The sequence below is a fragment of the Citrus clementina genome, unplaced genomic scaffold (assembly GCF_000493195.1).
Source record: "Citrus clementina cultivar Clemenules unplaced genomic scaffold, Citrus_clementina_v1.0 scaffold_7, whole genome shotgun sequence".
NCBI classification, from domain to species: domain Eukaryota; kingdom Viridiplantae; phylum Streptophyta; class Magnoliopsida; order Sapindales; family Rutaceae; genus Citrus; species Citrus x clementina.
In genome coordinates, this window is record NW_006262075.1 from 10,483,849 (window position 1) to 10,501,153 (window position 17,305).

A 17,305-nucleotide genomic window follows, 5' to 3' on the forward strand; every position below is an offset into this window, starting at 1 on the left:
CTTGACCTAGGATAATCCCCACTAAAATTCTAATAATAAATATTTAGTTGTTTTCTCATTATAATATATAATCGGTTAAAAAATGATTAATTACAAATGGCTAAAAGCAAGGAAGTTTCCCTATTCTTTGCCAAAGAAATGTAGAAAGTGATGGCATTAATGAGCTAAGTTTTGTGCACTTTTGCAATGTCTAGCTGTATACACAACCAACACGTGAACTCTTGGCTTTTGTCATTTTGGCAAAGCTACACCTTCATTTCTGTGTGAGCACGGGCAAAAACTATTGCTCTGATTCATGCGTCCGCTTGGTTCCAACCACTACTGGACCACACTAATTCTCATGCAGACACCTCAGGCTTCGGCCTATTTGATGTCAATTCCTTCTAAAGCACTTCTGCTTGAAAAATGGGGAAGCACTTGAGCCTCATTTCATATTTATAATATTATGTTCCGTGAAACGAAGGGCTTGATACAACCATGATTCTTCAATAGTAGGCTAATTAGTCGACAACAAAAGAATAGAGTAGATTTGTCTATTTTAATCACAGGGTGCAACAAAGAAAAGAAGTTCAAAGGGAGAGTACGAATTCAGAGTTTTGAAGTCATGATCGATCAACAATTTCTGGACAAATCAATCAAATGAAAGGTACAAATTTGGACTAAGATATAATCAAGAAATTATTAAATTTAATGTTGTTGCTATCAATAAAAAACCAAATTCGAATTCTACAAAGAACATGAATGTATGAGTAAACAGATACTAAACTCATTATCTACGGGAAAAAGGCGGAATTAAGACAGACGGGCTCATACTTTGTTTAGCTACTATTATTTGTGTAATTTGAGAAGATCCTACAAGCAATACCTCAAGTATTGATGCTTCTCATTCTTCATGCGGCAAGGAATTGGAAGAAACTATTTCAGATATTGCGTGGACTAGATGCTTCACTGGGTGTCTCACCTGCTGCATTCAAAGCTGATCCACCTGGAAGAGTACCATTCCCGCCTTCATTTTCAGAGACAACTGGGATCTTAACAGCAGCTCTTTCCATCTCCTTCTCAAGCTCTTCTTCCTGACGCAAAGCTGTAAATTGGGTATCTAAAGACCTGGCTGCTCCTAACCATGCAAGAACAATCACCAAAAGTATCCCTCCAAGATAAGGAGTTGAATTCGCAAGGGACCCAAAGGTTAATATCATAAACTGCTGAATAAGAGCTCCTCCAGATTTCCCCAACGGGTTGCACACAACATCGATGGCTGCCTTCCCTTTAACCTAACAAAAGCATTTTGACAGGCAAAGTCAACAAAAGAACAACTCGAAGAAACTTCAGTCAAAAGATTTCACAATCAAAACTTAGATCAAGAGTAAATAATGATGTTTTCATTCTGAGACCATTTTTTCCAATTTTAACACTAGAATTGTTAAACCGATTCAAAGTTCTAGATTTATCTGGGTTTACAAATTATTGAAAACAATGCCAAAAGAATTCCAAAAATAAGGTAGAAAATTTCTAACCTTGGTGTCTTCATCTAATGGAATGTAGGCCATTTCTTTGCAAGGATCAAACAAGCTGTACTTGGCACTCTTACTGAAAATATTTTGCATGGCACCCACATATACAGCAGCAAGAAGAGGAGTCATTCCGAACTTCGCAAGAGCAGGTCCCAGAGGATCCCCAAATAATAGTAGAGAAAAGAAACCAACTCCTGTAAGCAGGAGGACTGTGGGTGTGATCTTTGCAGCAACTCCCCATCCAAATTTATCAAATATAAATTGACTTAGAAGCATCATCGTGAATGTTGCTATTCCAGTAGCTGTTGAGAAGTCTCCCATAAAGGAAGAATACTCATTCGGACTTGGGAACTACAAAATTGAGAGAAGGGGAAAACAGATAATCAGACATTGTATTGGTAAGCCCATCATGTGAAGAGGATACATGCAGAAGGCAAATTAAATTCACCTGAGCCTTGAGCTTCGATTTCCATGTAACCTCAACTAGATTAATACTGATACCATATGCAACCACTAAAGTAGCAAGATCCCTAATGTATCTTGAAGACACCAAGAATTTCAAGCTCTCCATTGTTCCCATCTTTGGCTTCTCCTGCAAATGGATTAACAATAAGGGGAAAAAAATTATTTTTTTGATAAAGTAACTACAGATCACATTAGAACATTTTCTTAGTCGATAAATGCACATATTTTTACAACTCTCTATGCCTGTGGCTAAGTTCAACTGTGTAAGCACATGGGCCTATTATAGCAAATGCACCATGTCTTTTTACATGGATTACTTTGATAAAAATAGCGTCAATACCTCTATCTATTTAAATGTTCTTCATTGATACATTTTTTGAGTTTCTTAAAAAAAAAAAAAAATTGCTTTGCACAAAAAATGCTCTCATGGGATGTAACAGTACATATCATACAGATGAATGGTAATCTATACAGTGAAACACAAAGGACATAAAATACTTGCTTTGCCCAAATAATGCTCTCATGCTATGTAACAATACATATCACACAGATAAATTGTAATCTATACAGTGAAACACAAATATACATGTCCAAAACCTAAAGCAAGATAACTTGAACAATATTAACCAAAAACAGGTAATAGAAAAAGTAAGTAGAGTCCAATGTTGCTCAATATGTTTCAATGAGCAGATACCTGACTATTGGTGCAATTGAAATATGACTAACAATAGGATTATGTCCGAGCAAAATATTACCTTCTTCTTCTTACTACGGGTAGGAAGTTCAACATTATTGTTCACCCACCAGTAAAGTCCACAAATTGAAAGCCCCATCAGAACCACAATGCTCATCATTCCTTTCAAGGAGACAGCCCAACCATCAACTCCAGGACCCAAATTTTTCCTCAAATTAGAAAAATACTTCACTGTTCGGCCAGAGAAAATTAGGGCAACATTGGCCCCAAGCCCAAACAGAGGGTAGAACCTTTTGGCTTCGTCAACGGTAGTTATCTGCCCCAAGAATCCACAAAACAATATTAAGTCACGCAAAAACCAAAGCAAATCAGAAATAACTAATGGGAACTTGATACAATCAAAATTTAGATTCCAGTAAATGTGGCTGATTCTAATAATTATTTTCAACTTAACATAAAAGCAGAAATATGTGCCTCAACTGCTAAGAAAACAGAGATGAGAAAATTTTCTAAGTCATAACCACATCTGAATTTAGATAGGCAGTTGTACAATTAGAATATTTTCTTCGTATCTTCCCCAGCTTTCATTTCCATTACAAATAAAGATTTAAAGGAATTGCACAATTATTATAAGAAGAACTAGTGTGGGATTATTGTAGTCGCTATCAAGCATCAAGACCTTATATTTTAGCATTACCGAAAACACAGAAAATTCGAATCAACCAGTTTCTGATAATACCTAAAAGCAAACAACAACGCTGCAATGCATGTTTCTGAACAACCAGACCTATTGTCCACAGGTATTCAACGCATCACACTCCAGGGCATTTTTCATTTTCATCTATGCCAAATTTTAACCCAGCTATAAGGTGGAAACAAATTGTCTGTCTAAATACTTGAAAACCTTTTAGTAAAATTCATGACCTCTTTACAAAAGCATGAAAACAGGACAAACCATGAAGAGAAGACAATAACAAAAGATCAATCACATCCGAGAAACATGCTTCGTGCGGCATTCAATGACCTAGTTTAGAAGCCAGAAATCACTTTCAAACTTTTAGCATCCCACGAATGCCAAATCATTGATTCACGCATGCTAGATTGTTTATGAATTCAGAGAATAATCAGCAATTTTCACTCTCACTTGGGAACGGCCTTTGCAAAAGGGCCACAATCTATTACCATAATTACCAATCTAGACCACTAATAACCATCAGCGTCCAAAAAAGTTAACAAAGAAAATAACAAAACGAAACAACCTAATCAATTCAATTATTTAAAAGTACCAAACACACAAGATTATGGTTCGAGAATCATATCCTCAAAACAATAATGCGAACAGATTGATGAAGAAAGTAAATCAACTGATTGTATAATCACCTGATTGGCAAACCCCCAAAACAGAACAGAAATCACCACACTGCCCCAAAGTTCAGCCATGACATAGAACAAACAGAAACTCCAAATCCTCATAATAGCCAAGGGACCAAGAAACCTCGGGCCAAGAATGTTGAGAAGCTTATCAGCTAGTGCCTGAGGGTGGATAGCGTTACTCAGGGGATACAAAAGAAAACCAAAAGCCCCAAAAAAGGCTATAAATGGGACAATAACAGTGTAAAACAAGGCCTGTTTGGACAACTTATCAGCCAACTTCGTGTATAACAACATAAACCCAATAGCCATAGGCAAATTCACCCAAGTCTTCAAAAATGGTATAATCTCAGCACTGCTTCCTTTAGCTGTCACAACCAAGACATCCTTTGTGTCCCTAAGGATTGTGTAATTAAAAAGAATACAAAAGAACATTAACCCAAGTGGGATAATCTTCTTGAAAGTTGTATATTCAATACCAAAGAACTTTGGTTTCTCAGCTTCACCAAGCAAAGGCTGCCCATCAGCAGAAGCAGAAGCTGCTGCTTCGGCTTTGCAAATAAGCAAAGGTCTCTCCTTTGGGACAAACCCTTGTGGCTTTGACACAAAGCTTTGAAACTTTGACACCCCATTTGAAGATAATGAAAACCCATCGAGGGTTCTTGGTTTTGCGGCCAAAAATCTCTGCTTTAAGCCATTAGAAGCCTGCAAGCTCCTGATTTTTGGATTCAATGGCAAGGAAAGAAGCCCTCTTGTTTGCAGAACAGCATCCATCTCTCTCTCTCACTCTCTCTCCCTCTCCTTATCTCAATCCCTTGAAGAAACAAAAAGCTTGAATTTTTCAAGAGAAGAACACAAGAGAGATAGATAGAGAGATAAGGCGGTCGCTTCGGAGTTGAAGATAGTTTGTTTCCTCGAACCAAAGAAAAAATATCAAAACCCTTTTTGAGATTAAAACCAGAAACGAATAAAAATATCAGATAAAAAATACAATTTCTTTTTTTTTTTTTTGGGGTTACACCTATGAATTTTTCTTTAATGGCTGTTTTAAGAAAGTGATTATAATACGTTGTCAGAAAGAAGTTGCTGAATAAATATGCTTACTTTTATAATAAAAATTGTGCAAAAGAAGACAAAATTTGTGAAGATTGCGAGACAACAGATGGAAGGGAGGGGCAGTGAAAAGTTGATGGGCAAAATCCAGTCAAGCAAATTATATATATATTTTTAAAAAAAAAATAATTAAAACAAAAAAATGATCTCCATTAGCAATTGTTAATTAGTGGTGGTGCCAATGGTTCATGTGAGAAAAGCGGTGAATGGGATTTAGATATTTTGCACTTTATGTTTAAAATGCTCGTGGGTTTTCTGGTTTTGTGGGTCTTTTGAGTTTGAAAGTTACATGTGAGATCCCAAGTTGTCCAAGCAAACCGTGTGACTCGCTCATCTGTGCCCTTTTCCCCGTACTTGCCAATAAGCATTAGGAAGGGTTGCAACAATTATAAGCTTGGGGGACAAAAAAGGGAAAATATTTTTCCGTGTGAAAATTGTTTTTAATTATAATCTTATTCTATCTAGATTTCATCTAAGATTGGTCTTATAAATTCGACCGCGTTAGATTACATACTTTGGTAGTACTTCAAATTTTTTCAATATAGATTTTTAATTTATAGTGCGTTTGGAATTGCGGTTGGACAGTTATAACTTAAAAGTTACAACACTAAAGTATTTAGTAAATACTAACTACTGTAGTTTGGAAACTATATTGATATGATTTTTCACTTGTATAATAAAAAATCTATTATATCTTTAATAATTTTATCAAAATTATTATTTAAAATTTATATTTGTTATATATTACTAACTTTTATTTCATAATTATAATTTTTTTCACAGCAGCTATAGCTTAAAAGTTACAGCACCTCAATTCAATATGATCTTATACGGTTGTTATTCAAGAATACTTTTAGATTCAATTTTAAGGTGAATACATTAGATGAACAGAATAAATAAACAAGTTTGCTTGATTTCAATTTGATTGTATTATGCATAGTTCAAGTTTTTTGACCAAAAGTGGGTGGGTGCTGCATTATTGGAATATGAACGCATTCTTAGTTGTACTTCAATAATAATAATAATAATAATAATAATAATAATAAGGTTTGTGAAATGGGAACATCATTTTCATCTAACAATTTGCATTTCAGTCTCAATCAAATGTTGCAAAGAGAAATTAGGAGTATGATTTCTTTGAGCTCAACAAACATGTGCAAAATGGACCTTGACACCAAATTTTTCTTTTCCCCCACGAGTCAATTAAAGCACTCAAAATTGGCGGCTTGCAGATCTCAACACGAATACTTTTTTTTCCCCGTTGTATGTAAATGTTTCAAAATTATTAGTATGAAGGTAAATTTCGTTAAATTCTTTTTAAACGTCTACAGTTTTTATTTTCCTTGATGATAAATATCCAAACTTGTTCCGAAATAGGTTTCTGAGAAATTTGAAAATTAAAAGAAATTTGCTGACAAATTTTAGAATCAAAAACCTTGTCAATAATTTTAATTGAAAGAAAAAGAAAGATTAATTGAAGCGACTCAAATTTATATACACGTAAATTCTTTTATTCATTAATGACTCAGTAGTCCTATGAAATGATCTTTAAACGTGAATATTCAATAATTTAATGATAAATTATTTTATTTTTTGTTTGTGAATGTAGTAGTTCAAGAAATTAATAAAGAATCACATTCGTTATATTAATTTAAAAGAATAATTTAAAATATAATATTAATTGAGAATGAAATTAAAACTTAAATATTGAAATTGGTAGGATTACTCTATAATTAAGAGTAATATAATCAGATAGTGAACGAAGTAAGTGACACGTTAAACATATTCCGCGTTTTGGTCTTTATTTTTGATTGAATAAACAAGGATGAGACAGTAGGTCTAAAGAGGGGGGCACAGAAGTCCACGAGTTGGAATAAACAAAATTAAAAGCCTCTCATTACTCAGAAGCTGCCTTTTAAAGACATTTTATAAAACATATATAATGCACAGCACCACCTACCTCCACTACCGCGTGGTTGTTGGTGTTCTTCCTCCTCAGTAATGTAGCTTCGTAAGTAGATTCTCGAGTTCATCGATTCTTATGTTGTATTATTATTATTATTATTAGTGAAATTATCATTACACCATTTTTTTATCTTATGTTTATTCAACCACCACAAAATTTTAATATATTTTCTGCACTATTTTTTTAAATTTGTATCAATTAATCATTTTTACATTAACACCGTTAGATAATTTAAACAAACATTCATTCATTCATTCACTCAACAATCGGAACGAACATAAGGAGCAAGTGGAGAGAGAAACCTGAATGAATGGAGGAACGTACCTCTGACGCACTATGTTGGGAGTAAGGTTGAATATTGATTAATACATAATCGATCGAACACTACTTGAAAACGACTCTTTTGCTCAGAAACGAAATGTTTCAAATGCTCCTAAAAATGATAATTTTATCCCTAAATAAATGAAAAGACTATTTTATCTTATAAAAGTTTTGAAAAATAAAAAAAATTATAATTATAAAAATACCCCTACATTTAAAAAAATAAATTCAAAATAGAGGTGCTTATTTGATTTTTATTAAATTTAGATTTAGCATTTTGTAAAATTTTAATAATTATTTTTATTAAAATTTTATAATTTTGCAAAATTTTAACAAAAAATAACTGAATTTATTTATTAAAAATTTATAGTTTTGCAAAATTTTATTAAAATAACTTTATTTATTTATTAAAAATGAATCACAATATTTTAATAATTTAAGGGATTTTTATAAATCCCAAAATTTTGTAATTATAATTTTTTATTAAAATATTTTTTATTTAAAATAAAAATTCTAATTTTTGGATTTATTTCTGTATTAAATGTAGGGGTATTTTTATAATTATTTTTTTAAATTTTCAAAGCTTTTACAAGATAAAATAATTTTTTAATTTATTTAGGAGTAAAATTGTCATTTCGTTTAAATTATTTAACAGTGTTAATGAAAAAATGACTAATTGATACAAATTTCAAAAGAAAGATGACGCAGAGAACATGTTAGAATTTTGTGGTGGTTGAATGAACATAAGACAAAAGAAAGGTGGTGCAATGATAATTTTCTTTATTGTAAAAAGATAAATTAATTTCAAGTACATTTGTTCTTATTTTTTTTAATATTGACACACTCTTAAGTCGTAGTATTTAATAATTTTATTTTTGAATAAATTATAAAACTGTGTGGTTTAATAGCATTAAAAACTGACTCTTTTAACCAAAGTTAGTTGGTGTGAGTGATTCGTCACCATCACTCCTTAAAAGAGGTCAGGGGTTCAAGCCTCGTCTTGTATGAAATTATCACTTTGGCCAGCACTTTACCCTTACGGGCCGACTCGGTGCGAGCGGGGATTATTTTGGGTTCTGGGTTGAGGCACTCTCACAATTGAGACCCACTCAGGATCACCTCGTGGTTCAGACAAAAAAGAAAACTGACTCTTTTAAAATAAATAATTTAAAAGCGTGCAGTTTAATAACATTAAAAATTAACTCTTTTAAACCGCACTGTTTAAAAGTATGTTCGCATGAAAAAAATGAAAGCGCCCACACTAAAAAAAGACTATATGTATGTATGTATGTATGTATTTCTTTAGTGAGGATATCCCTACTTTAATAAAATGAGAATGTATACTAAAATATAAAATAAAAAAATACGAATTTCAACTGTATTTTTTTGTCTGTTAATGTATTAAAATCTATATTTTCAATCTGTTTGTGGCATTGTCACTTTATTAAAATAAAAATGTCATCACTAGAGAATTATTATTACTACTGCTTCTATTATTATGATAATATAGATTTAGTAGATCCTATTTTATAATATAACGTAAGCAATAAGAAACAGAAAAAAGATGACAACAAATTGAGTTTGAGGCAAATGCTTCTAAGTCAGTTTGAAATAGGGATAGATCTCTCTGTAGTGCTGGATTTGACGTCCCATTATCAAATTTGATATTCACTTTGCTACATTTAATTAAACTCATAGAACCCATTGATTGTATTATCAGCACATCACAGTTTAATATACATGCATGCACACACCAGTAACTACAACTATAGTAGATAGGTTGTCATTAGGTACTTCTTGTTAGGGAGTACCCAACAAGAAGCTTGTGTAATATACTAGAAACAAGCTTTTTAAAAACTTTTAAAAGTTTAAAAAACTTTTAATAATTTCTTGTTGATGCAGAAGTGAATAATAAGTTTGTTTCTAGTATTGATTCTTTTTTTTTTTTTCCTTTTTTCTCCTTATAAAATAAATCGAATGATCTCTACTGTCGAGTCACACAAGTCACAACCACTAAAAACTATCTACTCTTTAAACAAATCATACCCTGTTATCAATCAATGGAGAGTCCATATCCAGATGACAATAGATTCACAAATCAAAACTAGCTTTCAATAAAGAAGTTTGGAGCAGAAAGAGCCAAAAGCACTAATTCAAAAGAAGTGAGAAGCCCCATGAGCTATTTGCATGTATATGATGGTTCAGTTGAATATATATAGCATGTGACTTGTGTTTTAAATGATTTAATTAATCAAAGCTGGCAAACGTTGCATTCACCAAATGGGAAAAGCCAACATCTAATAAAGCTTATGAGTGCATGGTTAGCTTTATAGAGTAAACGGCTGTGGCTCTCAGTTGTTTTTGTCGAGTTATGAAGATGTGACTTTGATTTTTAGAGTGACATGAGCTGGCTTAATTAGGTATGGGCTTTCAAATTACTACAAATAAAAAGTTTTTTCATTATCTAGTGTAGTAAATTGTGTGTCACAATCAAAATGTACAATGTAGACTATTAACTCTGTTACCTTTTTTTGAATTTAACAATTTTGCAAGGTGACACACGTCGTCTATTATATTATTTGAGTAACGAATAAAATAATTGCAGCTGCATTAAATAAATTATTGGTGGAGTTTTACCGCTTCAGTGGTCATATCCAACTCGAATCTAAATTAGTTATGACCCAATATAATATTCGGATACCAAATGGTTTAATACACAAAAAATGAATAAAGTAATTGCCGATAAGGTCTTGGTCTGGTAGAGGGTTAATGCCCTCGACTCCTCTAATGAATGGTTCGTGACTAATCCCTCCTTAAACAAATGTATTAGGTGTGATAAAAATATTTCCTCATATATCAATATGTGTAGATGTATTTCATTAGGTATAAAGAGAGGTAGAATTCTCATCTCATTGATGTAGATTTTCAAACTATATTTAAAAAACATATATATCTAAACGATATTATAAATATATAAAGAGATAGGATTTGGAGCCCTCTTTTTTTTTCAATAATAAAACTAAAAATTAATTGGCCTAGGAATATAATATTAATTATTTTTTTTCTTTTCTTTCCTCCTATTTTCTCTCCCATATCTACCTTAAATTAGTCTCTTCTAAACACTATCTCTTTCAAAATTTAGTAAAATTTCTGTTTCTCTCTTAGTTTATGTATTTTTCGTCATCTTTGTAAGTGTTAATTAGGTGGTGGGTACTGGAAAAGGATTTTGCTAACTTTTGTTTATAACTGCTCCCAAAATTTAAAAAAAAAAAAAAAGGACAAGAAGAAGAATTTGTTATGTATAGTGGATTGAGCAATCTGATTCTCTGATATGTAATTAAAAAAAATTTTTGATTTGTATTTAAACAACGTATCGAAGAAAATGCAATATACAACATAGGGTTTGGCTAAAGGCATGAAATTAGTATTTGAATATTTTGAGATTTTATTTTAATTTATGAGATAATAAGAAATTTGTCTTATGTATATGCTCTCGTAGTTGATTACTGAATATTTCAGTTGAATTTTTCTTTTTCTCTTTTTAAATAACCTTTGTCTTGTTTATAATGGCGTGTCATTCGTAGTCGCGATAAAACTCAACTTGTAATGTTTGCAGACCGTAAATAATTTTTTATTAGAAAAATCTGGATAAATTTAAATTATCTTTTCTTTTTTTTTTTTAATTTTGAGCCCCACTTGCTTGCCCTACCACTTGCAAATATACGGTCCAAAAAGCATTATGAACGTCGTGGCGGGGATTGCATATTGTGGGGCCCCCACACGGGCGATTAACGTTGAATATTGAATCCACGTAGACAAAAGTCATATGGAATGAGACATAACCGACCTCGAGAGTTGTGAAAATATGTTACGTCGCGAATTAGAACATGTAATCTTCCAGATTCCAAGTCCGATCGTAAACGGACGAACCGTATTTCGTTGCGACACGTCACGTCCCAAAAATATCTTTTACGCCACGGCTCCTGGCATTTTCAGACTTTGACGCCAGGGCTCTTTTTGTACGCGTCCTCAATTGAAGCCCCGCTATGATCTTGACACGTCATTATAAAGGGTCTCATCGTGTGGGACTAAAAGGTATCATGTTCGGGCCCAAAAGCAAAAAGGGAGTTTTTGGTAACGGAATTTGTATCTTGCAAGCCTGTTGAAATTGGGCCCACTATAATGGAACCCGCCCACTTGTCTTAAGTAGCCAGATTTTTTTTGTTTTAATTTTCTTTTTTTGCAAAACACGGTCTTGCGTTAAAAATATATCCACCAATTTCTAGAAAAAGATGAAGGTGAGTGAGACTCAAAATCTTTTCTTTTTTTTTTTCTTAGTACTCGAACTCAGGTTAATAACTAAAAAATTACTTAAAAAACTATGTTACCTCAGCACCAAACAGTATCTAAGCCTGGGGGTACCAAGTTTGAAAATAAGCAAACTGAAAAATGGCAAGAATGTAATCTATGAAGTAATTGCGCTGAAGCATAAAACATTCCAATACATAGGCGGACGCCGGGTATATAGGGACAAAGCCTGGACCACGAACTTTGTGGGCTAGAATGAAGCTTGAGATGGCTATACAAGGCCTGGCCCAACCCAATTTTGGCAATACTTGATGCGTACTTTTTGTACGGTTGAACCAGTTGAAAAAGTTTAAGATACTCCTCGTCATAGTCATTATGTATGCCAGCGGCTAAGTTACAACATATGTAACTTACATTAATCTCTAAATAGTTTCTCACGATCCCTTAATTATTTGGTCGATAGTAATTGAATCATACCATTTTTAGTAATTCAAAAAATAAAATTAACATGACATAACAGAACATGAATGTAATAGAATAACGGCTGGTTCAGACCAATCTTTTAAAAATTAAGTTTGATGTGAGACACAAATGGACTTAAATTTTTCGAGCCGAATTGCGGTCAAAATTCAATTCACACCTCTAATTATATTTACATGAGATGAATTATTCCATCTTATGAAATCATAGTGAGATTATGGAATTACCAAGGTCATCTTCTCTATAGTCACGATCTTACAACATTTGTGTTTGAGAGGTAAATGAGGGGGCATGATTGGATATGACTTCGTATAAATCGTGCTCTCCTAGACATTAGTAACAGTAGAAAGCCTCCTCGAGGTATGATCGAATGGAACTTGAAATTAGTCTGTTTGAGATATGATGAAGCGAGCAGGTTTCATTGCAAGCACGACAATCGTGCAAGGAGAGAATCAAACCAAATCAATCTAAAGACTCGGTCAAGAGTTAACTTGCTGATCTCCGCCAAAGAATTAGGGCAAAACCTTGATCCACTAACGACTATTCACTCAATCCAGTAATGGGGGTTTCGAACCTTGATACAAGTCTCTAAAAATTCGAAATCAAGTATCTTCCCTCACTATCACTGAACTCTCTCTCTTATTCCAAATTTATTTCTTTCCTTCAGTTTTCTTCTTTCAAATTTTCTTTAGAGTGTCTTGATAAAAGCAATTATGAAAAAACCACGTGGGTTGTGATATAAGTTTTTCTAGAAGCCTAGGATAACTGACTTGATCATAGGTGAATTCATGTCAGAAAAACATCTGGCGTCTTCTCTAACCATTCTATGTGAACGCAGGTAATCTGCTCAAGTGGAAAGCTGCAGTAGTAAACCACCACCCCGATTAACAAATTTAAGCGTTGGAGTAGACACCTGATCGCAACATTACCGACCACATTTCTGCATCAACCTATCCCATATAATAGGACTTAACTTCATCCATTAGAATTTACATTTTTAATCAACATGAGATATAGACCCATAATGTGCTAATTAAAACTAGCTACTAAAAAGAAATCGAGAAGACTGTTCACGTAACACAAAATTATCAAAACAACATAAGAGTTCCATTCATTATCGTATTACATTAACATAATCCATTTTCCCCCACATTAAACACTTTTGTTCACCCCAAATCCTTTATTAGTAACTTTAACAACTTAACAATTTTTAGGCCCACACCTCTCAACTCTCTCATCAATCCACTCCCTCATATCCTTCAACACGAGATTAGCATTCTCATCAGGCTCTCCTTGAATCAAAGAATGGTACATCCCATCATAAATTTTGATACTCTTGTCCGCACTGGATGCCTTCTCATACAATAACTTGGATGATGTAGGGCACGTGACCCCGTCAGCCGTCCCATGCACTGTCAAAAACGGCACCGTTACTTTGGAGAAGTTATCCTGTATGTACTGACACACTCTAGCAATTTCTCTCATGGTCCCCACCCTCGGCTTTCCCGTATACCTCCTCGGATTTGATGCTATGACCTTCAATTTTTCAGGGTCTTTTATGGCTTTTCCGACCATTTTGTTATCGGGCATCGCCGCCCACGTGTCGGCCAGTCCGAAGAGGAGACCGTACATGAAGAGATGGAGCTTACTAGGTTTCATGTTTTCTGGGATGACGAAGAGTGGGGCCGAGAAGATCAGACCCGTCCACGTATTGGGCTCTGACTGGAAGTACATCAGCATTGTTGCGGCCCCACCCATGGACTCGCCAAATAAGAAAGCGGGCAAGTCCCTGTATGGTTCGCTGTGGCGCACATGCTTGAAGAATGATAGGGACGAAGCAGCGACCTTCTCCATGTCACCTACGATTTCCATCATACGGCGTACAGCTTAAGGGACTTGTTTGATGAGTATTTCTTTTTTCCTTTTTCATATTTAAATTCCCTTTATTATTACCCCCAAAAAAAAAAATCAACTCTAAAAAACTTCTTCTAAAAATTTCCTTCGCTCCTATGTATGCTTAGATAGAATCTAATCTATATTTTATTTTGATGTAAATTGAAATACAAGAATACAAACATTTTATTTTAAATAATGATATAACCACAAAATTTAATTTGCATAAATTAATGCGATATTTTATAATTGGTTGAACTAAAAACTTTATATGATCCACATCTTTTATATAAATTATTTATATTTTCTCTCAATCAATTATTATTATATCACATCAGTTTATATAAATATTTACCGCTCTAAAATTACATTTTACGCTATCCATTACAAACCCAAATCCAAATAGTTTTTCGATTGTCCAAAGATGGCAATAAAGTGAAATTTCTTCCTATCTTTCTTCTTCATCAACCAAAAAAAATCATAATTAATTCAACAACGATACTGTGTTTCTTTTCCATTGATCGACCGTAATATCAAAATATGCAATTCAAATTCATCGAAGTCTCCATTAACACGATGAATTAATGTGTATTATCATTTTTTAGTTGTTACTCACATTTCATCCGTAAACTTGACACGACCAAGCGATCAGCATATACACGTACCTAGATAGCAACGTATGCCGTCCGATCGGCCGTGTCCAAGAAGATCAGCGGCAAAGACAGCGTAGCCCCACGTAGCATAGCTGATGCAAATCTTCTGAAACATCCAGCCGGTGTCCGATCCATAGCCGTGGGTCATGTACACCGTGGCCTTCACCTTTTGATCCAACGGCAGGAAACTCTGCGTAAAGAGCTTCCCGTTGGGCGTTTCGAAGTACTCTTTACCGTTTCGCACTCCCTGAGACGTGTAGTACTCCTCTTCCGGCATGTAGCCCCAGTAATTAGGAGGCGTTTCGGGCTGCGTTTCTTGAGGCATCGCTTCGATGCGTTTCCTTGTTCTGGTTTCCTCCTCTTGTTGGGATTTTGGGAGGAGGAATGAGGTGGGTTTTGGTGGATGGTCAGATAATGGGTGTGATGAAGTGGGGCCTGTAATGCGTTTCGAAACCCGTTTTCTTGAGTGCGGGTGGGTTGGCTTTTAAAGGCAAAAAGTAGAGGGAAGAGGGAGTGGATTTCACCAACATAAGATAAGAGGCATTCGGGTTGGGAGTGGGTGAGAGGGGGTTGGTGGACTGATTGACTTTGATGGGTTGCTAAAGTGGTTTGAATGGGTCCACCACAATTGCGGTAGGTAATGAAGTACATCATTGAGTCCAGTGGCAATCCCATAAATTGACATTATCGTTATTGGCCTTTATATGGACTATTATATTATGGATCCCACTACTTTACGTTTAACGTAACCTATATTCACATACAGTAATAATTTTTATAGTGGGATCTGTACCTATTGTTGTGTGTGGCATACGTTAGAATTAATGTAACGTAGCACCAGCCTTATATTATATAAATTTATAAAATTTATAACAAAAATCTATCTATGTATGGTATAAGAAAAAAAAAATTAATTCCATTAACACCTACCTAGGTGAAAATGAAAGTGGTTATGCAAATGATGGTTCCATAAATTGACGTTGTTTTGAATTTGACATGTATGAATGTGAGGTTAAAACAAAGTATTATTATTTATAATACTTTGTTTTAATTGATAACAATGCATGTGTATTATTATTTATATCAAATCTCTTTGTTTCCAGTTCCCTCTGCCAGGCCTTGAACCATAGTGACTAGGGATGGCAAAAATCCCCACGGGGACGGGTATTCTCGGAGATTTTCCCCATTCGGGGAGGGTATGAGTATAATTTCATACATAATTTCTTATTCGGGGAGGGTATGGGGAAATTTTCATACCCAATTTCTTATTCGGGGAGGGGACGGGGATGAGGTGGAATCCCCATCCCCTACCTATTTCCCCATTTTAATTTTTTAAAATTACTAGTAAATAAATAATAAAAATTAAATTATAAAATTATAAATATTAGTAAAAATAAAAAATATCAAAATATTTATATTATTAAATTTTTAGGCCTAATTAACTAATTAAAGTCCTAAATTTTTATTTAGGACATTAAAAAGACCGAGTAGATTCTAATAGCCAAACATTTTTTTTTAATTTTAATATTTTTTAAATATTTTAAACTTAAATCTATTTTTTATTTTTTTATTTATAGATGTTATAATTGCCCACAACGAATCACAATTTTAATATCTAATCTAATCTAATCTAATATTTACTTTTGATTTGCTCCGATTTAACTATTGTGTTGTAAATGGAATAGTCCACATTTATAAAGTGTCCACGCCACCATTGAAAAAGTTAATTTTGACTCCAAATTCGATTTTATTTGTACCAATTTTGCATTAAACTATTAATTTGTTCATGATAGTTTGTAAAAAAAGTTTGTATCCCTTGCATGTTGCGTTACTTACTAATTTAATGTATGTGACTTTTGTAATAGATATTAATGTAAGATATATTTTGAACTTTACTTTTATTTGAATTTTTTATTTTAATATGATTAACTAAAAATTGAAAAAAAAATGTATTAGTTATTCGGGGATCGGAGACTTCGGGGATCCCCTGTTATTATTCGGGGAGGGGATGTGAATTTTCTCAAGTAATTCTGAAGGGGACGGGGACGGGACGGGGACATACGCAAAATATCGGGGATGGGTACGGGGAGATCGGTCCCCTCCCCTCCCCTCCCCATTGCCATCCCTAATAGTGACTAAGATAACTTGGATGGTAATCCATCCACTAAGGCCAAGATATTCCGGTAAAATGAATTTAACTATCATAAACTTTCTGTTTTTTCCATTATCGTTATGCTAATTATTTGACACAAAAACAATTGTTGTCGTGTAAAATAATTAACGAGAGATTTATAAAAGAGGAGATTAGCAATAGTAATCACAATAATTATTTTGCACTGAATGTGCTAAGGTATGATTATAAATTTTCTGAAAAATACTTTTCAACTAGATGGCATGACATTGGACATGATATCAATTACTAAAGAGACTTTGCCATGTGATAGAATTTACTCGAACATGTATTAGCCAATGAATTACAAGTATAAAATTTCGAAATTGGAAGCACATTATCATTTTGCTTTATTTA

The 17,305-nt window shown here is 33.6% G+C and overlaps 2 protein-coding genes across 2 annotated transcripts; both read right to left on the reverse strand.

Annotated features, from left to right (window-relative positions):
• Window positions 1–640: 640 nt before the first annotated feature.
• On the reverse strand, window positions 641–5,392 carry LOC18037760 (plastidic ATP/ADP-transporter). The gene is made up of 5 exons (XM_006427088.2): window positions 4,054–5,392; window positions 2,735–2,989; window positions 1,963–2,106; window positions 1,518–1,865; window positions 641–1,274 (listed from the first exon to the last, which is right to left on the reverse strand). Exons 1-5 carry the CDS (start codon window positions 4,816–4,818, stop codon window positions 921–923), a joined length of 1,866 nt encoding a protein of 621 aa, XP_006427151.1. The 5' UTR covers window positions 4,819–5,392; the 3' UTR covers window positions 641–920.
• Window positions 5,393–13,316: 7,924 nt separating this feature from the next.
• Window positions 13,317–15,351, reverse strand: LOC18037658 (caffeoylshikimate esterase). The gene is made up of 2 exons (XM_006427090.2): window positions 14,791–15,351; window positions 13,317–14,091 (listed from the first exon to the last, which is right to left on the reverse strand). Exons 1-2 carry the CDS (start codon window positions 15,101–15,103, stop codon window positions 13,433–13,435), a joined length of 972 nt encoding a protein of 323 aa, XP_006427153.1. The 5' UTR covers window positions 15,104–15,351; the 3' UTR covers window positions 13,317–13,432.
• Between the last annotated feature and the right edge of the window lie 1,954 nt (window positions 15,352–17,305).

What these genes read in the sequence shown, in the direction of transcription:
- LOC18037760 (XM_006427088.2), bottom strand. Translation starts at nt 4,818, where the DNA reads ATGGATGCTGTTCTGCAAACAAGAGGGCTTCTTTCCTTGCCATTGAAT. An exon ending in CCCGTAGTAAGAAGAAGAAG is followed by an intron (nt 2,107 to 2,734) that starts GTAATATTTTGC and finishes ATCCATTTGCAG; the next exon opens with GAGAAGCCAAAGATGGGAAC. An exon ending in AATCGAAGCTCAAGGCTCAG is followed by an intron (nt 1,866 to 1,962) that starts GTGAATTTAATT and finishes TCAATTTTGTAG; the next exon opens with TTCCCAAGTCCGAATGAGTA.
- LOC18037658 (XM_006427090.2), bottom strand. Translation starts at nt 15,103, where the DNA reads ATGCCTCAAGAAACGCAGCCCGAAACGCCTCCTAATTACTGGGGCTAC. An exon ending in CGGCATACGTTGCTATCTAG is followed by an intron (nt 14,092 to 14,790) that starts GTACGTGTATAT and finishes TGGAAATCGTAG; the next exon opens with GTGACATGGAGAAGGTCGCT.